Source organism: Emys orbicularis, chromosome 8, assembly GCF_028017835.1.
Source record: "Emys orbicularis isolate rEmyOrb1 chromosome 8, rEmyOrb1.hap1, whole genome shotgun sequence".
Classification (NCBI taxonomy): Eukaryota; Metazoa; Chordata; order Testudines; family Emydidae; genus Emys; species Emys orbicularis.
In genome coordinates this window covers 82,858,875-82,873,950 of record NC_088690.1, presented here as the reverse complement: position 1 = coordinate 82,873,950, position 15,076 = coordinate 82,858,875, and the positions used below count along the sequence as shown (strand labels likewise).

Sequence of the window (15,076 nt, the reverse complement as noted above, 5' to 3'; positions counted from 1 at the left end):
TATAGAACACAGTAAAGAGTATGAATGAAGAACTGCAGGCTTACAGCTCTGTTAAATGAAAAATAGGTCTGGCTCATGCACTTGGGAGCTTCTCATACATACTTACATAAGTCTGAAAAATCTGCTTATATGGTCTGCTGGCAGGTGAAGTCAGTTGTACTGTCTTGAGTGAAAGACTTAAGATTTCATTTCTGTGATTTCTGAGAGTTATGCTAAAAAAAACAAAAACCCAAAGCATTCCTAGAGACATGACAAAAAGTCTCTTGTTTAACTAGCAGAGTAGGATTAGTGAGGGATCCGGGCAGTAGCTTCCATATTATAGTTTTTTTTAAAACTGCATTTGTCAGCATAATGCTTAAGTACTTTATGAAGAAGGATTACCACCACAGTGGGTGGTGGTCTGGTTGTGAGATGCAAACCTGGAAACAAAGGTATTTTCCTTCACTGTATGATTATTCCTTAATCATAAAACTTTTTTTTTAAAGCAAACTTAGTGGCTATTAGCATTTGTAACTGCTTGTGCCACTGTTCAGTTTTCTCTTGGACATATGTTCTCTGTCACTAGGACGTTATGATAGTCTGATAACCAACCATATTGACTGGAACTAATGTGAGACTAGGGAGAGGTGTTGGCAAGAGAAGGCTCATATTCTGCTTGCCTTACTGAAATGAGTATTCCTTTTGAAATGTGTGGGATTGCTCATGTGAGCAGGGCAAGTAAGACTGGTCCATTACTTCACTCAAGGATGCCATTCAACTATTGAAAGCATTAGTAGTTACTAACCTAATCTTTCTTCTGCTTTAAAAAATATTGAGTTTATGTAAATATTGGCTTCATATTATTTTACAGGAGTCAACTTATCATCACATTCAAGAACTAATGGTACAACTACTACGCACAGTGAACAGGACTGTTATTTCAATGGGGCGAGATGACACCTTGATAGTGAGTAGTATTTTTAAATGATTTTTTTTTTAAAAAGTCTTCAGCATGCCTTAAAGATGGGTTTTCATGCAAACCCATTTTATTCCATTTTTTCTACTAATGCTGTATCTGCAATATTCATTCTTGGTGGTCTTTTGGCAAACTGGTTTTCAGGTTTCAAATACAGGGGATAAATCATGTTCACCCTCTTAACACAAGCGGACTTGTTACAGACAGGATGAGCACAACCCTGAATATTTCCAGCAGGATTTGGGCCTTAGCCACTGTCCTGTTTATATGTTAATCCCTTCCGTGTTGAAGTAAGTTACTGAATACCTGTATTTTAAGGGGAGAATCTACCTCACAGAAAACAGTGTTTCTATTAATTTAAAATGAAAGTACCTGCTTAAAGTTGGTTGTCTGAATAGCTTATATAAAATGATTTTACCTGCAGCCCCTTCAGCATTTCTTCTGCTGAGTTTCAGAGATCTCTTGTTTTTCACAGCATTCGGACATTATCCTTCTTATCAGAAAGGAGACTGAGAGATGACTTGGCTACAGTGTATAAATACCTTCACAGGAAGGAAACACTGGTTACTAAAGGTCTCTAATCTAGCGGAGAAGGGCTAAGAAAAACCAGTGGCTGGAAACTGAAGCCAGGCAAATTCAAATTAGTAACTAGGTACAATTCTTTAACAGTGAGGGGTGATTAATCATAGAAACAAACTAGGAAGGGAAGTGGTCGATTCTTTGTCTCTTGATGTCTTCAAATCAAGACTGGGTCCTTTCTGGAAAATATGCTTCAGTCAAACACAAGTTATTAGGCTAAATACAGGGTTAACTGGGTGAAATGTAATGGTCTGTGATATACAGAAAGTCAGACTTGATCTAAAAGTCTCTTTTGGGCTTAAACTCTATGAATCTATGGAACTAGCTGCTTTTTTGGCTCTGTGTCTGGAAGGAAGATGAAAAGTCCATCTTTTGTCAATGACACTTTACAGTGGGAACATCAATCTCTTGTCCCAATCTGGTGAATGCTGCATGCAAAAGGCCATAGTCACTGGGGATGCTAACCTCAGTGCAGGAGATGCACAGCTCCATGGCCTGGGAATGCTGTGGGGGCAGAGCCAATGGTTTTAGGGTTACTGCTGCTGATCTATGATTTAATTTAGGGGCAGATTCTGTAGTGCTTTCTGTGTTTACTCTTATGAATAGTCCCACTGATTTTAATAGTACTACTTGTAGGGAGTAAAAGTTGCAGAATCTGGCCCTGCATTTGTATGTTGTTTGTTGTTAGGCTGGGAAAGCGGCTGCATGGGTCACAAACTTTGTTGAGACTGATGGGTATGAATGCACCCTTCACTTAATTTAGCTGTAAAGATGAATTAATCACAAGCCTCCACCTAAGACAAAAAGGGTATGTGAACCCACCCAGATTTAGACTAGGGTTACCAGTGTAAGCAGGGGAATGGTCCCGCTATTGTGGGGAACTTTCCTGGCTTATACACTACCTTGGTGAAATGGGCTAGCGAAAGGATCTGACTCCTTGCTCCCATTTCCTTTACCCAGAGGCCTGCCTGACCTCAAGGGCTCCCCTTTCACTCTCCTGTGTGGCAGATTCCTCATAACCACGACAAGGTTGGGGGTTGAGCCCCCCAGGAATCCTGGGCCCAGCCTTGTTGGTGTATAGCTCTGGAAGAAGCCTGGGGAGAGGTTTATGGGTGGGATGCAGGCTGAAAGAGTGCTCTTGGTGCTGTGAGCAAATTAAGCTACTTTGAGACACAGGACGTTGTAGATAAACAAAACTGCATCGAAGAAATATCTGATTACCGCCTATTTCTACCCCTAACTAGGACAATCTGCTAGACCCCTGAACTTCTGGGTAGCTGCTAGGGTCAAAAGGGGTAACACTATATCATGTATTTTACATTAATCCCCAGCATTATAAATTCTTATGCTCTTCTGAAAAGTATCTACATACCACTTACTTAAAGGTGGGACTTGTCCTCCCAAGGCAGCAATGGCTCCTTCTATTTCCAGATGAAGTTCAAGGTGTTGGTTTTGATTTGTAAAGCTGAATGGTTTGCATCCAAGTTATAAGAGAGAGTTATTGAATTAGAATGCAAGGGATAGTGAATTCTGCAGAGGGGAAATTGGCTAACAATCCCGCCAATTTGAACATTTTAGCACTAGAGGCAGTGTAGGTAAAGTGGGAGTCCGTCAGTTCCAGAAATCATTTCTCCATTGATCCATCAGAGTCCAAATATTTTACCTTTCAGCACTCCGTGTAAGTCTCAAATGTGCGGTCAGTTTTTTGTGTGTATGTGAGTGAGAGAGAGAGATACAGTAAGGAAGAAGTCAGAAGTGGTTTTAGATGGAGATCTAATGACTTTGAAAGTCAATTTTGGTTGCATATTGGAGGTTTGAAGGTTACTTGTACATGCACACAGAGGCCCTGGTTTTGAGCACATTATATATATACACCTCTACCCCGATAGAACGCGACCTGATATAACACAAATTCGGATATAACGCGGTAAAGCAGCGGGGAGCCCCGGGCCCTTTAAAGCGCCACCCGAGCCCAGCTGCTGGAGCCACGGCGGTGATTTAAAGGGCCAGAGGCTCTGGCCGCTGCGGGGAGCCCCAGGCCCTTTAAATCCCCGCCTGAGCCCCGCTGCCGGAGCTCCGGCGGTGATTTAAAGGGCCCGGGGCTCCCCGCAGTGGCTGGAGCACCGTGCCCTTTAAATCACTGCCGGAGAAGCTGGTCCAGTCCGTACCGGACCGAACCTGATATAACGCAGTCTCACCTATAAGGCTGTGAGATTTTTTGGCTCCCGAGGACCGCGTTATATCGGGGTAGAGGTGTATATAATCTGTAGATGAATATTGCTGAATTGGTTTTGAGTATGGTGAATGATCAGAAACCAAATCTAAATCACAAATACAAGCTAAATTTCAGCAGGCCTACTAGGATGAGTACTACATCATGAAGATGGGGTTTGTTGCAGTCCATTGAAAAAGCATGTGGATAAGCAAGTACTTTTACTGTAATGTATGAGTAAGCCTAGCTTCAGGGCCGGCTCCAGGCACCAGCCTGGCAAGCAGGTGCTTGGGGCGGCCGCTGCGGAGAGGGGCGGCACGTCCAGGTATTCGGCGGCAATTCGGCGGATGGTCCCTCACTCCCGCTGGGAGCAAAGGACCTCCCGCCGAATTGCCGCCGCAGATCGCGATCGCGGCTTTTTTTTTTTTTTTTTTTTGGCTGCGTGGGGCGGCCAAAACCCTGGAGCCGGCCCTGCCTAGCTTACTCATAAAAATTGCACTCAATGTTAAGGTCCAAACCTGGATGCCTGCGTGCATCCCATTGTATTCAGAGGTACATGCCTTTCAGATGCACATGCATATTTGGCCTTAAGATATCCTCTATCAAAACAACATCCCACGTATGAGATGTAGAGCCTCTTAACAGAATTGACCTGGTGACCAATAAAGAAGAATCTCTTTTTCATTTAAAACAAAATAAAAACACCTTCCTTCCACCAAATCCCTAAATCAAAAACAAACAAGCCACCTAGACTTTGTCCTTGAAAAGATAGCATGGAAAATGTGGAGTGGTGCAAACTGCTCACTAGAGTCGACAGGGATGGAACACACTGCTTCCGCAATCCATCTAACTGCTAGTAAGCTAAGTACTTGAAAGACTAGAAATGGCAAAAGAAACCAGGGATTACAACGTAGAGATCACAGCCACTGTTTCTTTGGGCTGGTGTATCAGAATTGTTTTCACGATTCTTGATGTGGCTATACAATTTCTGAAAGTTCTGGCTACTATAACTTTTAGAGGTGATCTGCATAAGTATGCAGTGTGGCTTTCTACAGAATGCGTAGATAATCCGAGGTCTACTATAAAAACTATGGTGCTTGAGACTCTAGAAATACAGATAGGATGCTGTGGGATGGCTGAAGCCATTTTTAATTAGTGTTTTCTGTAGAAAATTTTAGTTTTGATGTTGGCTTGCAGCTATCATTTGGACAGGTGTAAGTTTCAAATTTAATTGAAGTTCCTTCTGAGTGTGGAAAGCAGAAAAAAAGTAATCTCAAATAACTCATGAAATTCTTTAAGAAGGGATACAATCCACCATCTCATCTAAATTATTGCTGTTCTATGTAACGTACTACAACTATGGTACTTGAAATGATGCCTGATATGAACTGCTATGACAGTTACTATAACAATGTCAACTTAGCTTAAATCTAGTAAACCTAAACTAAAAAATAAATTTGAAGTACATTTGATGCTGACTCCCTGTGCTGCTTTTTGGATTTAATATATTTATCTTTTTTTAAGAGAGTTTGTTTACAGTGTGAAGAACAGTACAAACAAGAGAAATTGACTATACAGGGGAAATACTCAAAGTGATTCTACCGAGTGACGCCATTGCACAGAGGGAACAAATGGGAAAAGCCATTTTCTTTTTCACTAATCTCTTTCAATTACACTAATTAAGCACTACTTGTAAACACAGCAAGTTAAAACATTTCAGACAGAAGCCTGAGTAAGCCAAAGGTATCCCTTTAGATTTTGATCTCAACTTTGGAGGGAAAAAAAGATGAGTAGACAAGTTTACACATTTTATTTAAAAATGTAATGAATGCAATAAAAATATCTAATGAAAGTAAATGCTCCCCTGCAGTGTTTGAAACAGCTACATTGCAGCATAAAGAAATCAACTGTGAAACAAACTATAAATGAACTGAAAGTGACTTTATTCTCTTATGTGCATTTTTCTGAGCTTGGTCACTGAAAATAAAAGAGGGAAAAAAGGGTGATGAGGAAATTGGATTTGAATTTTGTTTTGGTGTAACAAGGGTGTCACTAGTAGCATTGTTAAGGACATTAGTTTACTTGCACGATATAATTTTAGGTGAACAGTGTCGCTTTAATTTTGTAGTCATGGAGCTCCAATGACCTAACACCAAGTGCAGTGTGGACACTTCCCCCTGTAAATGTGCAGAATTACTGTGACACTAATATTGCTAGTATTATGGAACTAGGAAGACACCATTTTAAGTGACTAATTTTGCCCTGATATTCCTAGTGTTGTAATGAACCAAATGAAAGTCAGTCATCACAGCAAAAATTGATGGGAATATAAAAAGTTTAAATGCCTCCTGGTTCCCTTGTCCTTGTGTGCAGAGAATGTAAATTCTTTTTTTTTAAAAAAAAAAGTCAGAACAAGTAAAAAGCTTGTTAGAAACTATTTGTGACAAGAAATTGTCACATGAAGAAATTCAATGGGAGATTTTAAAAGGGAACATCATGTCATTTTAAAAGAAAATATTCAATGCTGTTAATTAAAAGAAAAGATTTCATTATAGCAGATGTAGAGGGATGCTGACGGTTATGTCCAAATGTCATTGTTCTGTGAAAGAGAAACAGTTGCTAAAGTCTAACACTAAAGAAGATGAGTAAATCTTTAACACTCAGATTTTTAAAAGTATTTAGGCATCACTGCAAGGAGCATTGCAATGCTTAACTGAGTTAGGGGTCTAAACTCCATCCACTGTCAATGGGATTAAGAGCATAAATCTCTTTTGAATATGAGATTTTTTACTCCTAAATCAGTGATGAGTGCAACAACTCCTAAATACCTTTTAAAAATCAGGGGGCTACATCCTTCCTTTTAAGGCAAAATTGTCAATGAGAGTGAGGGCCTCAGTCAGGAGTGTAGGATTTTGCCTGGGAATATTTTGATGTAATTTAAATGAAAAAATGTTTTAGATTTAAACATTGGCTACCTCTGTGTGAACCCAAATGTGACAACATCAGGCTGGTGTCCCTCCAACAATAAAACATGGAACTAGAAATGAATACAGGCCCCTTTCACTATCCATGTTTAAATAAATTGAAAAAGTAAACCACACAAATGTGGAAAATATAGATTTAAAAATGCCCTTTGGGTCAGTTGTATCCTAGGTTCAACTTGATTGGGTGTAAATGGAGTTACAGCTAGGATGAATTTGTCCGTTTTGCTTTAAATTTAATGGGGGTGATAACAGGCTTGTAAGTGATTTTTTTACTTGAAAAATGAAATCTGCTTTCAAAGCGTCTTCAGAGATCAAATAGCCTGCAGTATAAATGCATGGAGTATGAGTAAAAAGGGTCACTATTTAGATCAGACACAGACTTATTAAAATGATTTCTGGTTGCTTTTGTAGTCTGGCAGCTAGAATAAGGTGAGTCAGACACCACTTGCTGTAGATTTTGTCTTTTTTATTAGAGGTTGGTTGCTAGTCAATCTGCGTGACACTTCCATCCCTGCTGGCACCTGTAGTATTCGATATACATAGAGCCAGATACCATAAACAGTGTCTGTGGGAGGACACGCAGGTGAGAAGCTCCTTCTATCAGGTTGTCTGCTGCCCTCCTAACAGGTTCAAACCATGAACAGAGAATGCTTGCTCCTAGGCATATATCGTTGTACCGTTCCTGAGAGAACACAATGGAATAATTGTAGAAAGCATCTTTTAATTTTGTGTCTGAGCCTTAAATAATGTTAGCTGGAAAATTGGAGAGACACAAAAGAGAAATTGAAATATACTTAAAACCTTAAGATGAAAACCTATCAAGAGATCTGACACCTTCCATTCAATAAGTCTTTTCATGAAAATGTTCAGATGATGTTAATAATACATCTTGTGCACTCCTTGAAATCTAATACTCAGTGAAAAGCTGGCATTAACTCAGTTTGACTCATCAGACTGACATCATTATGGTACCAGCAAACAAAAGCAGTAGGCTGGTAGCCATGGACACAATGGATAGACAAAAATAAACCCATGAAGTCTGTAAATGTTATTGTGCTAGGAACAAACTTGAAAACAAACAACTACTAAATGTGAAAAAAAAATGCTCTGGACTTCTCATTGTTATCAGGGCTGGCTCCAGGCACCAGTGCAGCAAGCAGGTGCTTGGGGCGGCCAACGGAAAGGGACGGCACGTCTGAGTCTTCGGTGGCAATTCGGCGGCAGGTCCCTCAGTGCCTCTCAGAGGAAAGGACCTGCTGCCAAATTGCCGAATAAGTGGCGGAGGTAGAGCTTTCCCCCCCCCCCCCCCCCCCCGCTGCTTGGGACAGCAAAAACACTGGAGCTAGCCCTGATTGTTATTGTAACACACCAATGTTTTTAAAAAAAGTTTTTATTGGAAGTGGGAGATAGAAAACTAAGTCGCTCTATAGTTTAAATAAAGAGTGAGATCAATGAGTTTCTATGTGTTTTTAACATTAGATCAGTGGTTCTCAACCTTTCAGGAGTCTGATTTGTCTTGCGTACCCTAAGTTTCACCTCACTTTAAAACATATAGCAGATGGTATAGTGCTTACAAAAGCTTTTTTTCATTTTAAGCTGGTAAGTCTGGAACTCAAAGCTTTCTTTGAAAAAATTCTACTGCCCGCATGCACAGGGTGTTTTGTCTTCAAATATCGTTGCAAATGTGCTAGCTTCATGCTGTTATTTGATTTGAGTTCCTCCGCAAAGGAAGCACAAAGCTTGAGATGGATTGCTATTTGTAGATGTGAATCCAGAAGCAATATATTCCTTGCAGAACTCACTATGGTTTTATTTTCAGTCATTTTCAATTACACCTCTACCCCGAAAAAAACAAACAAAACGGGGCGCTATATAACACGAATTTGGATATAACGCGGTAAAGCAGTGCTCCGGGGGGGAGGCGGGGCTGCACACTCCGGTGGATCAAAGCACGTTCGAAATAACACGGTTTCACCTATAATGCGGTAAGATTTTTTGGCTCCTGAGGACAGCATTATATCGAGGTAGAGGTGTACTTACAATTTTGAATGTTGCCACTACCGCCGCTTTCAGCTCCTCGTTTTAAAAATCTATCCATTCTTACATTGCAACCACATACACACCATGACAGCTTCAATGTCATTTACATGCTTGCATGCATAAGTAAATGACCTAGAATGCATGCCTAATACAGTGCATATACACATGGCCGTATAAGATAGTATATAGAGCAACATAAACAAGTAATTTGTATGAAATTTTAATTTGTACTGACTTCACTGGTGCTTTTTAGGAAGCCTGATGTAAAAATAGGCAAATATCTAGATGAATTGACATAACCCCAGAGGCATGCGTACCCCTACTGAGAACCACTGCATTAGATTACCACCACTATTTTTATCGATTGTTGCAGCAAATAGATTTTCAGGTGTAGTTTTTATTTTAATCTGTTGAGTCTTTCCTGCCTGTATCACTTACTTGTTGTGGCTGTTAGTCTCTCTGTGCTAATGTTTGCACATGGATAATAATACAGTGTGTCCTGCCTTTGTAAAGTTCTTGGAGAGTTATAAATGAAAATTAAGTTTAGAAAAATATCATCTTGTAGTATACAATCTCATATTGCATGATGCCACATTATGTTTTATTCATTCATTCATTCATACATTCATTCAGTGCACAGGATGGACCTGATCTGGGGGTGAATCAGGATTGTGTAGTGAAGCAGTCTGTTGTCTTTGGGATTCCTGCCTCATTGGTTACAGAAGTTAGAAGGTCTGTAGTGACATGAAGCAGGGGATTGCGGGAAGGGAAAGGATGGTCTCATGGTTAGGGCAATTGAACTCCACCCTAGAAACTTGGATTCTATCCTGCTTCTGCCACTATGTTCCTATCTGATGCTGAGCTAGTTTCTTACACTAAACTTTTCACAGGTCGTCACTTTGCATCTAATTAAGGGCTACATCATAATGCATATGCATGAGGGACTGAATCAAGTTTGCATGAGCATTTCTTGTTCTGACATTTCCTATCTTGAGTGCTTGACTTTATAACATTTTAATCCTTAACTTTGTATTTCTTTTTTATTGTTTGGTTTGATGAGAACAACCTTAACTAATGCTAAAGCAGGTATTTTGTTTGGGAATTTCTTGTGAGCTAGAAAATATTTGTTTTCCTAAATCACTCACTTGTCCTACAAAGTGGGTGAGGTAATATCTCTTTTGGACCAATTTTTGTTGGTGAGAGAAAAAAGCTTTCGAGCTACACAGAGCTCTTTTGCCTGATCTCAAGAAGAGCTCTGTGTCAGCTTTTCTCTCTCACCAAAAGAAGTTGTTCCATCCAATAAAAGCTATTACTTCATCCACCATGTCTCGCTAATATCCTGGGACCAACATGGCTACAACATCACTTGTCCTACAGCATGCAGTGCTTTTGGCATACAAGGAAAAGAGATGACAGCCTGAAATTACATTTTTGGACTGCTTATTTTGTCATGTACACTTAACGTTTTAATAATCGTACCATTCCCTGTAGATAAGGCCCTTTATTTTCAGTTTTTACTGATTTTTATTCCTGGGTTTTGAAAAAGTATTGGGTTTTTCATTGACTTTCACCTCAATTTTGGACCACTCAGGTACATGAAAATACCAATTATGTTAAGAAAATCCAACACATTACATTAGGTAGATGTTTATTAATAATAAATTAGTTTAAGTGGAAAATGCGAGGTTATTTGAAGTAAGGCAATGTAGTGGAAGATGCCCCACACATGCGCATGGTAAACTAAAGTTCATGAAATAAACCACAGCATTGAACTGCTTTTACTTTCAATACTCTGACCTTTCTCTTTCTGTGTTCTCCCATCACAGCATTTACACCAATATTTATCCTGAAAATTGTGATGTTAATTTTTTGCACTGATTTTCACACATTTTATCATTTTTGTAATAAATACTGATAAATTTTAAACAAAATAAAAACCAGAAGTGAAGGGCCTTGTCTAAAGAGCAGCTCAATTTCAACTCAAGTAGTCACGGTGTTCTCTGGCTCTTATATTTTAGTGTTATTGATAACTAAACACACCAATACATTTATACATCAGACTAGAATTGAAAATGTATTGAAACAGGACCTTTTAACCTCCATAATCTTAACATGAAACAATAAAGTAGTTAGCGAAGTTCATACAGCAGTTCACTATGCACATCAGATTTACGTGGGAAACATTTAAACTACAATCAGGGATGTTAATGCAGAATCCTGAGTATACAGGACAAGCTGAACTTCAGTCACCTTTTAGCCACTTTTGTTTGGCCAGGGTTTTTAAATGCTTCAAATTCTGAAATTGGAAAAGTTTTAACCAACTCCAATTCTGAAGCAGTACAGAGCTGATTGCTCCTTATATAATCTCTGCTCTGAAATATTTCCTTGGTTAGAAGTACTCCATTCCTTGATGTCATCACTGCTCTTCCTGCTTTTGAACAATTATGATCACATGATAAAAATCACTACCATCAGACAGAAGCATTTACTAAACTAAAATATTTAATTTTTAAAGGAAATTTTGGGTATGAATTACAATACACAACATTACAGAGCTCAAACACACTTCATAGGATGTGTGGATATGGTTTAGTTACTCTCTAACTGACCCAGGTGTAGTCTGTGCATGGTCCAGGGCTGGGGCTATTCACTCCTGTATTTTAATCCTGACTCTGACCCTGACCCACTATGTTGTCCTGGACATTTCTCCTAACCAGCCTGTTTTATTTTTCCCATATTGAAAATGGGAATAATACTTATGTCACTAGCACCTGTTTGCAAAACATGTTGAAAACATTATAAAATGGAAATACCATCAGTAATTTTATTTCCAGCATTTGACATAAAATTGTTGGAATTTGGCAGATTATATTCCCCAAATTAATACCAAGAAATACAAACACAGCACAATTACTACCATTTTTATTTAGTCACTGTAAGAAATAGAAATAGCTACTATAGATAACCAGCGGTCTTCTTCCAGATATGGGAATATTTTTGTTTCTGATGCTGGTCCACTGGAAAAAGTCAGTATTAGTGATTAAGTTTGATTGATGCTGAACAAAACACTAAGCAACACACTTCTCTTACCTGACCACACATAAGACAATACCTTGTATTACACATGTTAATAGTTCACAAAAAGAAAGCCAGAGACATTTGCCAAGTGGAGAACAAAAAGGAAAAATATATTTTACTTACAATCAAAAAACACTTTGCAAACCTTTGCCGTGATCCCATAACTCTGATGCACAGAATTCCCTTTGACTCTAATGGAGAATTAGGCAGTGTTTTTAACTGACTCTGTGGATCCAGGACTAAAGAGTTGAAACAATAACTATGATTTATACAATATAAGTGGAAAGTAACTAAAAAGTATACCTTAGTCAACTTACTGGCTCTCAGTGCATCTGAGAGTCACATCTGTTTACTGACAGACAAATTCTTACTCCTGCAGAGTTAATTGCCATATGAAAGAGTAAGCTGGATTTTATTCTGTCATCCACAAAATTGTCAGCTAAATTCGACTTTTAGAACCTGTGTTACTGGTACAGATGCAAAGGGCAGAAAACACAGCTTGGTTTTCATATTCCTGGTTAAGTTCGGAGAACAAACAGTTAAAAATAATCTTCTGACCTATTCTGTAAACTGAAAGAATTTGACATGAACACAATTAATATGGAACTAAAATAATTTGGTAAGGGAGAATGAATAGGGAACCCTACTGTGTCCGTTTTTCTGAGTCACTTTTTCTTCTAATAATTGCACCTTAAATGTAGCCGTTAAGCTCTATGCTGAACGGTAGGATTCTAAGGCCATTCTGTATATTAATTTGCCATGAAAAAGAGAGAGAGCAAAGTTGCAGAGTACTTGAAAAATATACGCAAATGATTTGTCCTCTGCTTCTTTTTATTTGAATATAAGTGATATTGGGATTTTAATATTACCCTTTCTACTTCATAATGTACCGTATATAGTGTGACAGACCCAGACCATTGGGGTACAGGAGTCTGGTAGAGGGCAAATATACTGGTCACTGGATGAGTAGTTTTTCTGTTCTCTGAGTGACAAGAGCAGGGGCTGCACTAGAGTAATCAGGAACCTGCTAGAACCAGTTAAGGCAGGCAGGCTAATTAGGACACCTGGAGCCAATTAAGAAGAAGCTTCTAGAATCAATTAAGGCAGGCTAATCAGGGCACCTGGGTTTTAAAAAGGAGCTCACTTCAGTTTGTGGTGGGAGTGTGAGGAGCTGGGAGCAAGAGGCGCAAGGGGCCGAGAGTGAGAGGGTGTGCTGCTGGAGGACTGAGGAGCTCAAGCGTTATCAGACACCAGGAGGAAGGTCCTGTGGTGAGAATAAGGAAGGTGTTTGGAGGAGGCCATGGGGAAGTATCCCAGGGAGTTGTAGCTGTCATGCAGCTATTACAGGAGGCACTATAGACAGCTGCAGTCCTCAGGGCCTTGGGCTGGAACCCGGAGTAGAGGGTGGGCCCGGGTTCCCCCCAAACCTCCCAATTGACCTGGACTGTGGGTTCTCCCAGAGGGGAAGGTCTCTGGGCTGTTCCCCAACCCACATGGTGAATCTCTGAGGCAAGAAAATCCGCCAATAAGCGCAGGACCCACCAAGATAGAGGAGGAACTTTGTCACAATAGTTAAAAATAAGTCATTCACAATATGATAAACACAATGCAAACATTAAAACATTCAAAGCCAAGCATAACTGTAAAATTCACAGTGGCTAGAATTCTGCAGGGGTATGGAATTACAACATCCCACAAACATTTTTGGCAGGGATGAAAGGGTTAATGTTCTGATGGTGTGGCCCTTTTGGGGGGAGAGGAAGGGGAGGAGTATGATAGCTTTAGGCTGATGTTTTTTTCTTATTGTTCCTTGCCCACTGTCATTCAAAGAGTAAGGGAAGACATTGCCTTGAGTGTAAGACTAGCTAATTGCATGCTGTGAGGTCCACTCAAGCGATTGTGAGAAAAGGTCAGTTTAGATGGAGGCAAACACTCCACTCAAGGGAAGAAGATGATGAGGGAAATTTGGTTTGGCACTCCACAGCTCTGCAGAGAATTATTATTTAAATACACAAGTCAGCTTCATTGTGAAGTTATGGTGGTGTTGATCCTTGTTAGCTGTTTGGTAGCTCCACCCGTAAACACTGAAACATGCATGAAAAGTGGTTTGAAACTTTTCTTGATAGGGAAACATGGTGTGTGATTTACTCTCTATCCTCTAAGTCTCTACATAAAATGCAGACCGCTTTCTGCTTGGAAGTATATAATGATGCACTGAAAGTGCAAATGAGGGAAATATTGAAAGACCACACATTGACCTTGTTTAAGTGAACAAAAAAAAGGTAGCAACCTTGAATACCCCCAAGTACATTTTAAATATTTCATGTACAGAACTACTTTGTTTTTCTTCACATTAAGTAATAAAGACCAGGTAAAAGTGGCTATATTTTATAGCAGGGTCTACAAACTTCCACTCTACCCCAAACAGAACATTTGCAGTAGTCTTAATAAAAATGGCATCTTTATGTCATGCTACCGCTAGCACAGTCCCCAGATCTTTCTCATTTTAAATTCATTCAGTGTTATAGCTGTACTGAACTGCTGAAAGCCACTACTTTGATATACAATTCAGAGCACTACAAACATTAGTATTACAACAAATAATGTGACAGGTTTCAGAGTAGCAGCCATGTTAGTCTGTATCCGTAAAAAGAACAGGAGTACTTGTGGCACTTGTGACGGTCCACTTCCTGGACACTACTGTGCTCATAAACGATGGTCACATAAACACCACCCTATACCGAAAACCTACTGACCGCTATACTTACCTACATGCCTCCAGCTTCTATCCAGGATACACCACTCTATCCATTGTCTACAGCCAAGCTCTAAGATACAACCGTATTTGTTCCAATTCCTCAGACAGAGACAAACACCTACAAGATCTCCATCAAGCGTTCTTAAAACTACAATACCCACCTGCTGAAGTGAAAAAACAGATTGACAGAGCCAGAAGAGTACCCAGAAGTCACCTACTACAGGACAGGCCCAACAAAGAAAATAACAGGACGCCACTAGCCGTCACCTTCAGCCCCCAACTAAAACCTCTCCAGCGCATCGTCAAAGATTTACAACCTATCCTGAAAGACGATCCCTCACTCTCACAGATCTTGGGAGATAGACCAGTCCTCACTTACAGAGAGCCCCCTATCCTGAAGCAAATACTCACCAGCAACCACACACCACACAACAAAAACACTAAGCCAGGAACCTATCCTTGCAACAAAG

The 15,076-nt window shown here is 39.8% G+C and overlaps 1 protein-coding gene across 1 annotated transcript in view; it reads left to right on the top strand.

The window, feature by feature from the left end:
• DOCK2 (dedicator of cytokinesis 2) overlaps window positions 1–15,076 on the top strand; it is a 500,992-nt gene that overhangs the window by 218,235 nt on the left and 267,681 nt on the right. The window contains exon 27 of the mRNA XM_065410088.1: window positions 851–946. Coding sequence (XP_065266160.1) covers window positions 851–946 — 96 coding nt within the window. The remainder of the gene's footprint in view (window positions 1–850; window positions 947–15,076) is intronic.